Genomic DNA, 15651 nt, shown 5'->3' with positions numbered 1-15651 from the left:
AAAAATCAGGTTGCGAGTGCGCAAACAGGAAATGTTTGATTCCTTCAGAAGGAAAAAGAGGGATGTGCCTCTGAACCCCTTGAGGTGGACATGCTACTTACTGCTTTTGGACTCGAGCCTGGAGACATCGCCAGCTCCATCACAAGGAATAGCAAAATCACTGTGATCCAGGATCCTCGCCAGGGGCCGATAAGCTCAATAAGAGAGTGGAGAAAGATAACAAACAGGACAGAAGAAGGGGTATCAGATTTGTGAATTAAATGGATTTTAAAGACCTTGCAAAATGACAAAGTTGGGCAATTCACATGAAATAGCCAGAAAAAGTCAACAGGGAACCATTTTTTTCTTTTGTCATTAATGTTCCAATCCTGTGGGATGAAATAGAAAATAGAAAAGACCACCGTTTTAACAGGAATAGTGCAGGATGTTGGGAAAGTCAATATAAACTTCTATCTGTGAACTCATACTGTATGTTGAAACATGACTGCTAGCACATTGGAACATGTAATAACCATGACATGCACAAAAAAACAATAAGTCAGTAGATGGATTCTTCTTCTTTTCCTTTCAGCTTTTCCCTTCAGGGGTCGCCACAGCGAATCAACGTCCTCCATCTATCCGGGTTTTGTGCATCCTCTTCTCTCACACCGGCTACCTTCATGTCCTCTTTGACCACATCCATAAACCTCCTCTTCGGTCTCCCTCTCGGTCTCCTGCCTGGCAGTTCAAGGCTCAGCATCCTTCTCCCGATATAGTCACTCTCTCTCCTCTGGACATGTCCAAACCATCTCAGTCTGGCCTCTCTGACTTTCTCTCCAAAGCCTCTAGTGAGTTGTCCCTCTAATGTACTCATTCCTGATCCTATCCAACCTGGTCATTGGATTATTTATTATTATTATTATTATTATTATTATTATTATTATTATTTGTATTGTAGTAATTGCTTTCCCTGAAAGGTCTAATATCGACTAGTGTGGTTTATCAAGTTGAGCAAGTTACAGTGTATTATCGCTGTACATCCGGTATTGTATTGAGTTCAGAATGAGTAAAGTGTTTTTACTAAGGATTAAGTTCAGATACTTCTGTGCAACAAGACATGGGAGATGTTCCGCTAGTGTGCTAGAACGTTTCATCCACTTTGCTGTTTTCTGCTTGAGGCGGTATCAGTGCCAAGGACACAAAAAGAGATCAATCAATCAATTCATAAAGAAGGCCAGGTGTCAAAATGAGACGAAAGATGGAGACATTTAATCCAGTGCGGAAGCAGAGGTCACTGAGTAAATTTCTCTCCTTCCTGAACTGTGATTCTCCTTGTCCCCATGTCAGCCGCCTTCACCTTCACTGTTGGAAAATACCGTTCACCATTCAGCTATGTCACAATTATCCATCGGGTGTGAGGAAAATCATCCTGGACACTGAGATGTGCAGTCGATAATATTTAATGTCATTGCATTGAGACAAAAGTGTTGGAATGTACCAAATACCTTTTTGTGACAAAATATGGAGTCGTCAGAGGACAGAGCGAACCACCTTGATGCCTGGCAAGATGGTGGCAATACCCGAGGCTGCCTACAGGCCAGGCCTGGAGGTCCCGCAGGGCTTCTCCCCACCACCTGCTCTCCCAGCTGTAATGGAATTATGCCAAAAGATCCATCGTGAGGATTCCGCATTGCACGACAAGATGAGTAGAATGTAAGTTGGGGTCTTTTTAAAATCATGAAGGGAGATTGTTGAGGAAAGGAGGGGAATTAAAAAAATATGAAGGGAGCCACAGAATGAAATGAGTCTGCAGATTATTAAAACAAATGGAAAGGAAACCAAATTCTTTGGATGTCATTGTTTTGGAACCTTTTTAATGGCGGGTGTTGGGTGGTCTCATTTCAATTCCCATTGCCACTGCTTCTGGTGTTTCTCTATCCACAAGCTCGTCTCCCAAGTGTGCCCCTCCAAGTCATCCACGGTAACTCACACATATACATAACAAGCGTGTCTTTTCATGTTTGTTTGTCAACTCTCATTTGGATGCTCGTCGCAGGTGGGATTTCGCCTCCGCCTTCAAACACTGACATTTGACTCACTCATTACAACAAGTTTGAATATTAAAGCAGCGCCTCTTCTTTGCTGACTGGCAGTTCCATTTGCGACTGTTGATTCTGTCACAGATAGGATAAAGGGAAATTAACAAAATTAACAGGAGCAGTTCACCTGAGCAATGTATTTATTTATTTATTTACAATGTATTTATTTGTTTACTTATTTGTGTAACTGTTTATTTATTTATGTATTTACATATTTATTTACTTATTTATTCATTCATTCATTCATTCATTCATTCATTCATTCAATCAATCATTCATCCATACATCCCTTTTTCATTCATTTATTCATCAATTTATTGATGTATTTATTTATTAACTTCATTCATGCATCCATTCATGCATTTATTTATTTATTTATTTATTTATTTATTCATTTATGTTACTTCTGTATTTATTTGTTCATTAATATATTGAGTTATTTATATATTTATTAATTTATTAATTTATTTATTTCAATCATTCATTCATCCATTTATATATGTCTTTATTATTCTCTAGTCAATCTTAAGTACTGTGACTCCGGGTTTTTCTCCAAATTTACAGATGATTTTGTGGGTTCATCTTTCCATTGACCTTCCTTCTTTTCTTTCTCGAACACACTCTTCATCTTGGTGCAACCAAGCTGCATTCCTTGCTTCTCCACTGTGTACCATATACAGTACATACAAGGAGTACCTAAAAGCATTCAATTTCCTCAAAACCCAACTGTATGTCTTATAAACCAAGAAGCTTCCCAAATGGATCAATATTGGGATTTTGATTTTCTTTAAAAAAAAATCATATTTGACTAGTGTTTACATTTAAAGCGCATTGTGACAGCTGGGCCGGTTGTGAAAGCCTGTATTGTATTGTATTGTATTGTATTGTATTGTATTGTATTGTATTGTATTGTATTGTATTGTATTGTATTCCTTTAGAATACCTCCCTCTAATGGAGGCATCATGAACTGCAGCCAATGTTTTAGCTTCGATTATATGCCCTTTCCAATGTGGTGCACACTATATAAATGAAACCAGTTTTCAATCCATTCGTTGAAGGTGCTTCACGTTCTACTCCGAAGTGCCTTATAATGCGGAAAATACGGTGCATAAAATTCTCTTCCACCAGCTCCCTGCTCTCAGCACAGATCACAATCATCAAGAAAACACCAACATGAGTAAAGTCTCCCCTCTGACATTATCTGTCATTCGGTCTATTACCATTGCAAACATTAAGATGCTCAGAGTCGATTCATGAAGTGCCACCTCCAACTTGAAATCTTTTGTGATTTGGACATCACACTCTTCCATTGTTTTACCGCTTACATGTCTCAGAGTTATGAAAAATATCGATATTTCTTGGTAGCGCCTTGGAGCCGATAGCGGCTGTTAATTTATGAAGCATCCAACACTGTACCGTACACTACTTCTTCTGTTGCGGGTTGGTTCTGAGACATGTTGCAGCGAAATATTACTTCACATATAAGGCACACCGGATGATGTTATCTTTTGGGTGCGCCTTATAGTGCGGAAAATCCGGTAATAATATACATTTATATTTTTATGTTATATGGTGACATAAGGTATTTAGTCTTCTTTTTGTGACCGCTATACCTCTCCTATAGAGCGAGAAATTTTCACCATCCGCCCATGATGTGAATGGACATAAAGTTGTTATTCATTCATTGTCGCCGTTTTAACGACTCAAGTAATTAAACACACCATGGCTCAATTCCTTTCCAGATAGAAACTACCCGTGCAATGACTTGTCACAAGTAAATGCAATTTGCTGCATTTCCCAACCTGTAAGCCAAGTGAAAATTGACCACTTAATTATGGCGCCACTGTTCCCGATAACGTACTGTCTGTAAGTAATGCTAGTTGACAGCGCTTCCCTTCATGTCTTGTGGAAAGAATACATAATGACTTTTAGGAGGCCTTTTAACACCACAGAGTCTCTCGAGCAGGTGTTCAACCATATGCTGCATTCATTATACTAAAATCTTTAATGACTTATAACACAGCTGATTACTAAACTGCATTGTCACATGCCCTCAATCTTTTTTACTCTGGTTTGACTGATATTTACAGTGGAGATTACAGCCTAAATAGCCAGGTCGAGACATTTTTTTTTCTTGTGTATAAGGCGAACGGGAGTATAAGGCGGACCACCAATAAATGGTGTATTTTCACAATTTTCCATGTATAAGACACACTGGACTATAAGGCACACCTTCAATGAATGACACGTTTAAAAAATTTTTCCATATACAGTGATACCTCAGTTTACGAACGCTTTAGTTCACGAACGCTTCGCCTTATGAACATTATATTCGCGAGAATATAATCTTGGCAGACTAACTAGTTTTTGCCGGATGAACAAACCACACGGGCGAACAGTGCCGCGGTGGCTGGCGGACTAATTTTCGTCACCACCTTTTTTGAGTGCAGACGTGGTTTGTTATCGAGTGGAGTACTTTTGCTATAATGGGACCAAAAAATACCCCACCTCAAACTAATGTTAAGCCGAAGAGGACAGCAAAGAAAATTACGGTCGAGCAGAAGTAAGAGATCATCAAAAAAATACGAACGAGGTGTGCATTTGTGTGACTATCCAAGTACAAGTATGCTAAGTCGACCATTGCTACGTGTGGCTAAGTGTGTTTTTGTGTTGTGAGTGACGGTATTGCATGGCAACTTCACTCTGATATCATCAAGAGGCCACTACATCAACTATCATCACAAAGATCGTGCCCGAAGACAGCTAGGATAGGCTCCAGCACCCTCCTGCAACCCTAATGAGGAATAAGTGGTACGGAAAATGGATGGATGGATGGACGGATGGATGGATGGATGGATGGATGGATGGATGGATGGATGGATGGATGGATGGATGAAATGAAGCGCCATTTTATATATGGGGGGGAAATGGCATTTGTGGCTGCTGACAGTACTGTTTTCGACCAGACCTGTTTTAGCTCAATGTTTTAAAGAGGAACAATTGGTAATCTGTAAAAATTCTATTTATTGTACTTCAATGAAGTCTGATAAAACCCTGCAATATTTTTGAACTGAAAACTTGAAAATTTGAGAAAAAAAACCACATTACACTACTCTGCAATTTCTATTTTCCAGAGTACAAGGTGAACCGGAGTGTAAGATGCACACCCAATGAATTGTGTATTTTCAAACATTTTTTCCAAATATAAGGCGCACCACTGTAAGGTGCACCTTGAATGAGTGAAAAAAACAAAAACAAAATATGATTATATAAATATATCACAGTTTTCCAAATATAAGGCACACCCAATTATAAGGTGCTACAGTAGAGGCTGGGGTTATGCACTACTTTTTCTATGGGGGAAATGGAGTGGGTGGCTGCTGATAGCAGTTGCGAGACCTGAAGTGGCTCAATATTACTTCAGATATAAGGTGGATCTGCATATAAGGCGCAGGGACATCTTTGGAAATAAATTAAGGCTTTTGGGTGCGCCTTATACACCTGAAAATACGGTACTTCACATATAAGTCCGCATCTGCGTATAAAGCACAGGGTCATCTTTAGAAGAAAATGAAAACATTTAAGTGTGCCCTGTAGTTTCTGTAGTTGGTGTAAAAAGTTCCTCAGAAAGTAAACATCCACTTTTGCAATGTCTTGTTCTGCCGTGTTGCTTTTGTAGGCAGTGACAGAGCATGTGAGCTGACATGCAGTGAATACAGAGTGTTGTCAATGAGGCCAACACGCAGAGGCACTGACAGCAACAAGACCCCAGGCAGACTTGACCACCAAGGTACCACGAATCTGGAATATCACACGCCCACTCCCAGCCAGTCATGACAGCACACATGGCTGAAAAACTGAGGCTGCTGGAAAGAGTAAAGATAAAAAGAAAAGAGTTGTGTGTAAAGTTGTCCTATACCTTCTGCTCTTTCCTGTCCTTCTTGGATGTGTTCTTCTCCTAAATTTCGTTCGATGTTCCAAACTTTGAAAGCACAAAAAGCATAGTCTTGTCAAACAAACATGTTTCTGTTGTATTTTGTCACTGAATGGAATTTACTTAAGCATGATTTTGGCTGCAAGATTTTGATCCATCAAATGACCTCTCATATATTTTCAGTCAAAGAATCTCTCCTTCACACACACACTATTTGCAATGCAGAACACCCCCCCCCCCCACACACACACAGAGATGTTAAAAAAAGAAACATGTAATACTGCTAGTGTGCATTGGCTCAATGCAGAATGGTGTCCTAACAATCCTCCAGTGAACAAGGCTTTTATGTGACTATGAGCCTGTCTGCACACATCGGATCATTCTTTGTCTGACGGCCACGTGAACCTTCAACGACCCGCCACTGGAGGCTAGCTGTGGGTCTGTGGACAGTGATGCTTGGCCTCGTGCCAAAGCCCATGACTGCACGCAGTCTCTCTGGGCGCTGAGCCCAGAGGCTTGGGCATAAGCCCTGAAGAAACACCCAGAATCCAAACATTTGCTTCCATTTTTGATTTACACAGCTCAGGCGCTGAGTTAAATGTTCAGCCATTTGAAGAGCTGCAGACCAGGAAGTGATCTGAGGACGAAGATAGCGAGGAGACGCTGCCAGAAAAAAATGTCAGTTCCTCCAAAGGCCAAAGAAAGAGTACCGTATTTTTCGCACTACATGGCTAAAAGCATTTTATTTTCTCAAAATCTGACACTGTGACTTCAAATCCAATGCGCCCAATATACTGTATGAATCAATATTCATACATATATGTAGTATTTTGGATGTAGTACAGTAAAGTCTCGTTATATCGATATCGGATATATCGATAGTCCCGGTTATATCGATACTATTTCTATGCACGCACAGAGAAAATTACATGCAAACAGGGTCGGATATATCGATAGTCACGGTTATATCGATATTTTTTCGGACTCCCTTGAATATCGATATAACGAGACTTTACTGTATTTTAAAGGTTTTGAAAAGCGCTTAGATATAACTGCAGCGATTGTGGAAGCTTTAGCTGTCAAGCACTATGTCAAGAGCTTCACTGGCTCCCACAGGCCTGGAAGTGAATATTATCAACTGCTATTTACAGATTTTTATTTGAAATACAGCTTCTATTTGTTTTTAAAAATAGAACAAATATGTGACAGAATAGTGGCACGGTCCAAAATATACTTCAATGTACAGTACTGATGTCGTAGGTAAACCAAGGCCAGCAAGATCATCTCCAGACAGACCCAACATGCAGCATGATGCCCAATCAGGGATCCATATTTAATTTCCCTTCTCCCTCATTTTCAACGCTGACTATATTAAACCAGAAATCTGGGGACTGATTTTCAAAGAGACTTGATTAAAATTAGGAAATGGAACATGATTTCTCATTTGAAATTTAAATACCTTCTACGAGTTGAGTGCTTGCTATCTGCTTTTCAGATTGAATACTTTCTCTTTCACAGCATCAGTATAAATTTCATTTTAATTCAAAGGCAAGTTGGCTCAATCGGCAAAGCCTTGTTAGTGGCTCGAAGCAAATAAAACAATTTCACCCCTGTGAGATTTAAAAGTTAGATTTATTTGTAATTTTTTTGACAATTTCAACTATAAAGTACATTAACAAAGGCAATACAGTGAGACCTCAACTTACGAACTTAATTGGTTCCCAGACAGAGTGTGTAAGGCGAAAAGTGTGTATCTCAAAAAAGATTTTCCCATAGAAAACCATTAAAATAGGAATAATCCGTTCCCGGGTTTCCATAAAATATACTTTTCAACTAAATAAGCCTTAAAACTACACACAACATACCTTATTCTATGTATAATAAATGTGCTATTGTATTGTAATGAAAGAAATACACTGCATTGTATCATAAAGTCATTTTATTTACATTTGTGATGGTCATTTATGGCTTGATGGAATGGCGTTGGAGGTCGAAGTTCAAAGGGAATTGCTGTTTGGAAAGAGAGGCACATTACACGAGGACTGTAATTAAAGAAATAAACTGTGCTGTAAAATAAAGTTTTATTTACCTTTTTGATGGTCGTTGATGGCTTATGGAAGGAGAGTCACCTTCCATAAGGACTGTTGGACAAATTTGTACAGATGACGTCTGAAGAAACCTTCTCATCGATAAGGACTGTTGGGAACTTAACCTCTGGTGCTGTTCGGTCTTGTGCTTCCGCCGAAGATCACTCCGCCAGCCGTGTTGGGTGTGTATTATGAAATAGTGCTTATTATAAGGTCTAATTTTCAGAAATTTGACGTTTGTAAGACGAGAAGTTTGTAAGATTTTCAAGAAATAAATCCGGGAATGAATGTAGATAAAATTAATGCCAAAGCTAATTTAAAAAAAAGCTTCACAAAATAATACATTAAAACCTTCATTTACATACACGTTAAGTCTCATGATTTGGTCGGGAGACTCCCGATTTTGACCACAATACTCACAAGTGAGTATCACTTTATAAAGCAACCATTGACACAATACATTTGCAAGGGGAAACAAAATAAAATTATAAAAAACAAAATACATTGTATTCTAATTGAATATATAAATAAACAATAGGAGCATTTTTGTGTTTTATTTCTATTTTACACTTTTGTAAGACTCACATTATTATAACACGCACCACAGAGTCACAAGTACAAAAATCTCACTATTCATAAATTCTGAAATTTAACATGTATGCATTTAAGATTTTATTCTGAAGTTGACCCACATGGTTGTGCGACGGCTAGCATGACTTTAACTTCTCTACATTTTATTTACCTTATCAAAATGTCCGTGCGATTACATAGTTGATACCGACATCAAGAAAACATTACCCAGGAATCGATGAAACGGTTTCTTCAGTCGTCATCTGTACTTCTTTCAAGGTGTCGGATGTTTCGCTTCTTATCCAAGATGCTTCTTCAGCGAACTACCAGCAACTACCACTTGGTGCAGGAAGGAGCCCTACGGGAGGTCATTCCTGCCAACAGCAAGACTGTTCAATAGCAATAAATAACAATACAGCACACACATACTTTTAAATGTCATGTGTGCAATATTTTCTGTTTATTCAAACAAGGCAGAAGAAAACATTTTACACAATACTCATGAATATTTATTCTCTCACGTCCAACAAAAGCTGATATTGTAACATTCTAAATAAGACGCTGGATTTTACAATTTGTATTTCTACTGTGTAATTCCACACAAGCGTTCCCTTTAATGGCCGCAATATTTTGACAAAGATATGTATGAGAACTGTTTCCCATCTTTATTCTCATTGCATGCGGCTGACCTTATGTGCCTACATTCAGTTGAAATTAATTACGCAGGTCGTGGTTGCAGGTCGAATGAAGCAACGTGTGGTTTGTAGGTAAGGTGAGAAATTTCTAAATGACACAATTAAGATGAAAGAAGATCACCACGAAGTGTGTGATAAAATCATTCCCCGCTGTGTAATATACGCTTGCGGCAAAGGCCACTGATTGGTCTCTTTGCACAAGCGCCTTAACTCCTCGATTCATTTAGCTTCTATATTAGCACACGGGGAGATATATACCATACCCCATTGAATAAAGCAAAGTTAAAATGTACACCTGCATGACAACAGAACGTACACCCAAAATTCACACTGTATGAATTATTTTGGGCCACAATAAAAATAACAAAACAAACAGCATCCATCCATCCAAATGCATCCTTTCATCATCCATCCAAAGCCATCCATAGAAATACATCCATCCACCCAAATTCATCCATATATGGCTCCCTCAGTCCATCCATCCATCATTCCTTTATCCATCCATCCAAATTCATCCATCCGTCATTCATTTATCCATCCATCCAAATCCATTTATACCATCATCCATCCACCCAAATTCATCCATATATCCCTACCTGCCTCCCTCCCTCCATCCATTCTTTGGAGTCACACTCCCAACTTCAGCGGCAGTATGGCATGGTGGCCATCAATCAGCGAATATCTATGAATATACCTGGTTGGAACTTGCTCTATCTCTTCCTCCCTCCATGTGTCGGCAGAGTCGTGTGTGTTAGCATGCCACATGTGCTTGTATGGCACAGAGCGGCGTTGGGTTTTGCCACAAGGTATGCGTGCTCTGTTCTGTAGTTGTATCCCTTCGGGCACAGGGCGCTGTGCTTTTGTTTATTCCACTTTTCACTTCATTACCGCAGCGTGGTGTGACAGCAAGCTGGGCTACCTCAGGTGTTTCTCACGGACGTGGTGCGATTCCTGCGGTAAATTGTCTGCCCTCTTTACACCTCACTGTTGACGGGTCTGGTGAGGAAAGTGATAATCATTCTCCCCCAGCCATGACGAGTGGAGTCTCGGCGGAGCTTTCTTCCTGTTGATGCTGGACACATGGAGCTGTTTTCCGTGTGTTTTCATAACTTTGCTGCTGTGAAATGTAAATTTCTCCACTGCGAGACTAATAAAGGCAAATCCAATCCAAATCCTCTCTCTTTGGGTTGGATTTAATGTTGTCACTCTTGAGGTGGAAGGTGGTGGCTATAACTGCAGCATTTATAAGATGTGGCATAGACTATGGAATTGTGTGTTGCCATAGCCTATGGCATAGTGGTAATTATATTGGCTAATGAGGTGAAACCAGAGCAAGGGATAGAACAACTGAGGTAATCTGATTGGCTTCAGGGAGTCTACTCCCCTGACCTTAAAGCAGGGACCTTTCAGAGCAGGAATGGGCATAGGGACCTATCAGAGAAGAGGCCTAACATGGCCACTTCTGTCCATTAGGGATATAGGGCCTGGGTTACCAGCACAACTTTAGTTCGCTGACAAAGCTCTTTGGATAAGGAGCGAAATGTCCGACAGATTCAAAGAAGCACAGATGACGGCTGAAGAAACCTTTTCCTCGAAGGTCACACATTATAGTGTCATCCTCCCTAAATATAGGTTTTTATTGTTCGATATTACAACACTTTGTTAGAAATAATTTACTTTACATAAATAAAAAGCAGTCCAAAAATGGATGTAGAAAACGGTGCCTTGTTTTTGATGAAAACCGAGATTTGTGAGGCAGATGTATGTGTTGTCAAAAAGCTGATGTATTAAGATGATGTGAGGTTTTGGCTTCAGCACGCCCAACCCAGCCATTTCATGGCAACGACATTGTGCCTTTGTCACGCCTCACCACTCGGCACTAAATGAATGTTTGAAAAAAAGTGTTGTGGCGATGTCTTGCCTGTCAATGGGAGAGGCAAAAACAGTGGGGGCCTGACTGTACAAAACAGTGCTGTTGTCACACTGCTGTTACGGAATTACATTCAGAACACACACCAGAGGCAACAACATGGCAGCGTTTTTGTTAAGTAAACAAGTCAAGCAGCATGATGGCGGCGACCGGAGGATTAATGTCAGTGTGTCAATAATCCGTGTATTAAAACTATTTTTGTTATTCTTTCATTTAAAATACTTTTCAGATACCCAATCGTTTTACATAAACGTATGGATTCGGTGCACTCATGGACATAAAAAGCAGACTCAAGTGCAAGAAGTAGAGAGCAGACATTCATTTACAAAACTGTTCCGTACTTACACGGGTGCTCATAACACGCATCCGCAGACCGTCACCTGAGAGACACACCGCGATGACCTTCAGACATTCCACGCGTGGGTGTGTGTTGTGTTGCACTAACTCGGGTGAGAGCTGAAGGTCGTCAGGGAGCCGAGGAGTGGTTTTGCTCCACATGAGGGCAATAAGAAGCACCGGTCTTGTCATCCTCCTCTCTGTAGTGCTCGGCAGGAAGGAGGCCCATACTAACAAGGTGAGCAGACAGTTGGGGTTTGGGAGGTGGAGGGGGTTAACATTACAGAAAGAGTTTGCACCCCTCCATTCCTCCCCGTCTCTGTGGAGCAGACAAGGATTGGTCATGCAGCACGTAGCAGATGTTATAATGTGTCCTGGACCTTGCTGAGAGATCAAACCATACTGGTGAAACTGAGACTTTGAACTTTGGGGAAGGCAATTACTCTGGTTTTGACAACACACAAACACACAATTGGAAGAAAGGACTGCAACCAATGTGTCACCAGAGATGTACCTGTATGGCTTATAGTGGTGAGCGTCCTCTGATAGCATATAGAATTCTATGAATACCAAGCATTACTTTTTGCATCTGCTTCGAGCTCGTACAACTTGTTGGAAGGAGTTTCTTCGCACCCAAAACCTAAACCCTAACCCTAACCCAAACCATAACGATAACCCAATCTTAACAATATCCTTAACCCTAAATCCTAACCCTAAAACCTAACCCTAAAACCTAACCCTAATTATAACCCTATAAACTCACTCTAACCCGAACCTTAACCCTAACCTCAACCCTAACCATAACTCAAACCTGAACCGTAACCGTAACCCGAACCCTAACATTAACCCAAACCATAACACTAACCCTAAACTTAACCCTCACCCTAATCTCAATCCTAAACTCAACCCGAACCCTAACCTTGGATTGGATTTGCGTTTATTAGTCTCGCCGTGGAAAAATTACCTTAAACCGAATCCTAACTCTAAACCCCTAAACCTAAACCCTAACATTAACACTAACCCAAACCCTAAACTGAACCCTTAACATATAAACTAACACTAAACCCAACCCTAACCTTTACCCTAATCGTAACCCTAACTATAACCCCTAAACCTAACCCCAACCCGAGACATAACCCTAATCCTAACCAAAAACCTTAACCCTAATTGTAACCCTAACACCGAACTCTAACCATAATTCCTAACTCTAAGCCCTAACCCTAAACCCTAACCTAACGCTAACCAGTTTGTCCTGGCAAAAGTGAAAATGGGTGTTCAGGTCCATAAACATTTGACACAATCATCAGCATTTCGGCTTTGTGTAACACCACTATGGATTTAAATGAAATAGTATAGTTGTGCGTTAAATGCGGATTAAGCTTTAATTTAAACAGATGAGATGAACATCCAGATTAGGTGAATGGTGCATTTTATGTGTGCGTGTTATGTGTGTGTGTTTTTGTGACACATTTCTGTGAGACACTTGGGCTTGTGCTTCACTGAGGAACCGTGTTTTTGATTATTTTTTTTTGCATGCACAAACTCCCCAAAATGCGTCACATCGCCTCAAGTGGATGTGCATCCCCCATTGGGGAATGGTAAGGTATAAGTCAAATGGGCACATGCATGTCAAAAATCTGCATCATATTTAATGGTAACAAATGATTCCCGACTCCACTTTTTGTGGACGTGGGGTCTGTGTAAATCCGTGGATGCATCATCTGCATAAAACAAATGTGGGCCTCACCCCAATTCGGTGATCCTACGCAATCACAGTCAAGCGTGTAAACAGTCGCTCAGATGCAAAGTGTGGAGGCATTCAACACGGTTTTGCTGATCCTCAGCATTTTTGTGTGTGTTTTAACCCACATTGGGACTACAACTGATTGTCTTCGACACATAGCATTTGAGATAAGTATCACTATTTACGTGTGGAAAAAGATGAATGATTTATGTTCAACATTGTACCCCCTTCATAGACCTCCGGTACTCTCTGCTCATAAAACGTTGATCGACTGTGGAAGCATCGTGTCAAGATATGAAAATGAGCATTTCGCTTCGTACCACATATTAGAGAAGGTAAAGATGAAGTGTACCCGACTGAGCCGTTATCTTCATTTTATTAGCTTTCACTGCTGCGCTCAAAGCTTAGTTTGCCGCCTGCATTCTAATGAGGGAGAAAACGAGACAGGAAGGGACGGGGGAGGGGATTGTGTAACGTGCCTGTTATGTAACACAATGCCGTTCTCTCTTTGCGAGACGCAGCAAGAGGGAAGGGTGCTCCTCACTTTAAAAACATCATACCCGCATTATGGCAGTGCATCTAATAATGGCACAATGACGATACATTGTTTGGGAGGTTGGGGGGGGACCCCTGCCTTGTGCTAGATTAAAACCTGACTATAAAGTGGCATTGAATAGTGTTTGCTGGGTAATTAAAGTCCATTAAATGTTATTGCATTCACCCTCGGTGCCCTTCCTGATGGTTGGGGATGAACTGTCACGTGATGTCGTCTGGACACCTCAAAGGAGGAAAAATGCTAAGCCGGTGACAAAGAGAGTAATGGCTGAGATGATTAAATTGTGTGGTCAGGGTTGGATTTATTTCAGGAGGGCTTGTTAAAAAATAGGACAAAAATCAAGACCACTAGTGTCCAATCACACAGCAAGACGTAGGTCAGGGTTCACAAATACATAATTGAAAACAAAAACTGACAGCAAGTACAAAATTAGATATTTGGTAGAAAAACAAAAGCACACATTTGAAAGAGACGGATTTACGAGTAGTTGACCTTCACGCAGTATGTCTCCTCCGTCTTCTCCTCCAGGTTGTTCACATAGACGAGGATCTCAACTGAACCAGCGCTCTGGCTGGGGGCAAAGCGCAGTCCGATGGTGTAACTTTCTCCCCCATCAAGCTGGACAGCCGACATGAGAAAACAAAGAAATTATGAAATTGTTTCCTTCTGGAAGTGGGAAATAATATCTCTTTTCTCTCCCTCGTGCTGAACGTTGATTGTTGGCATATATGAATTAAAACACCTTGTTGATGCATTTTAGGCAAGATTCATCACGCAGAGGGTTAGGGTTAGAGGTTGTGGTTTGGGTTAGGCTGAGGGTATCCTATAAATATTCCTTTTTTTCAAAAGCTGACAGTGCGCCATACAATCCCATGCACCTTAAATATGGAATCAGTTTCTTTACAGACCTCATTGAATTGTTTCTCTGTTAGTGTTTGGAAGCATTCGCCAATAGACAACGTTGTGAGCTCTACGCAGACATGATGAACCGACGAGCAGTGAGCTTCTGACGAAATGACGAAAAAAGGAGACAAGCAAGACTTTTTACAATGTGTATCCCCTTGTGGATGTAATCCTACAAGGTTTTTGTGCTTTTGAATCCGTTGTCTTCATCACGAGTGTCTATCATTTAGTATACTGACACCATTTGAATTTTGTTCATGTGTGTGTGTTTATGACTAGTTCTGTATAGCTTTGCTTAACTCATTCGCTTCCCTTCCTGAATTTATTCGGCAATTGAAAAGTGTAACGTGGAGCGCTATTCCCGAATTTGGTCGGAATTGGATTTTTCTAGCAGCGGGTGCTGATAAAGCACTGGTCAGACCTCTGGCAATGTTTTTCCCCTTCCATAAGGGGGCAGCATTTGCCTTTTGTCAACGTTAGCGTTTTTGTTACATCTTAGGTTGTTGTATTTAAGCGCTATATAAGACAATATTTATGCTTTGTGATGTAACTAAGGAATTAACTCATTTTTTTCTGATGAAAGAAGAGAATGTAAGTTTTCCAACACTATATAAAACTCATTATTCTGTGGGTGTTGCAATTTGAAAATGACAAAAACCCTGGCACTGGAGTGGACACATTTTTTGCAAATCGTATGGCAGTGAATGAGTTAATATAAATATGTATTACATTGTTTTCTTTAGCACACCGCCATCTAGTGGATGCACAACGCAACTGCAGATGCAATTGTAGCTTCGATCCTATGTGCCTTATATCG

The 15651-nt window shown here is 40.4% G+C and overlaps 1 protein-coding gene and 2 long non-coding RNA genes across 9 annotated transcripts in view; 1 reads left to right on the top strand and 2 right to left on the bottom strand.

Moving 5' to 3' along the window:
* LOC148903968 (uncharacterized) overlaps positions 1–6062 on the bottom strand; it is a 55562-nt gene extending 49500 nt beyond the window's left edge. For all 4 annotated transcript variants that reach the window (XR_016116044.1, XR_016116041.1, XR_016116030.1 and 1 more), the window contains exons 1-3: positions 5999–6062; positions 1485–1625; positions 102–194 (exon numbers count right to left, since the gene is read on the bottom strand). This is a non-coding gene — a long non-coding RNA (uncharacterized LOC148903968). The remainder of the gene's footprint in view (positions 1–101; positions 195–1484; positions 1626–5998) is intronic.
* A 1663-nt stretch (positions 6063–7725) lies between these two features.
* nphp4 (nephronophthisis 4) overlaps positions 7726–15651 on the bottom strand; it is a 111095-nt gene continuing 103169 nt past the window's right edge. For 2 of the 4 annotated variants that reach the window (XM_089011825.1, XM_089011845.1), the window contains exons 29-30: positions 14424–14549; positions 10308–11950 (exon numbers count right to left, since the gene is read on the bottom strand). In XM_089011825.1, coding sequence (XP_088867951.1) covers positions 11912–11950; positions 14424–14549 — 165 coding nt within the window. In that variant the 3' untranslated portion in view covers positions 10308–11911. Of the gene's footprint in view, positions 9045–10307; positions 11951–13742; positions 14550–15651 lie in introns of those variants that run through there. The other 2 variants (XR_016116875.1, XM_089011836.1) reach the window with 2 other exon arrangements.
* LOC148903967 (uncharacterized) lies at positions 10180–14594 on the top strand. The gene is made up of 3 exons (XR_016116880.1): positions 10180–10321; positions 13611–13710; positions 14460–14594. It is a non-coding gene; the product is annotated as an uncharacterized LOC148903967 (long non-coding RNA).

The sequence above is a fragment of the Hippocampus bargibanti genome, linkage group LG01 (assembly GCF_051943395.1).
Source record: "Hippocampus bargibanti isolate YZ-2025 linkage group LG01, ASM5194339v1, whole genome shotgun sequence".
NCBI lineage: Eukaryota > Metazoa > Chordata > Actinopteri > Syngnathiformes > Syngnathidae > Hippocampus > Hippocampus bargibanti.
Note: the sequence above shows the minus strand (reverse complement) of the source record. Positions and strands in the feature narration are given on the sequence as shown.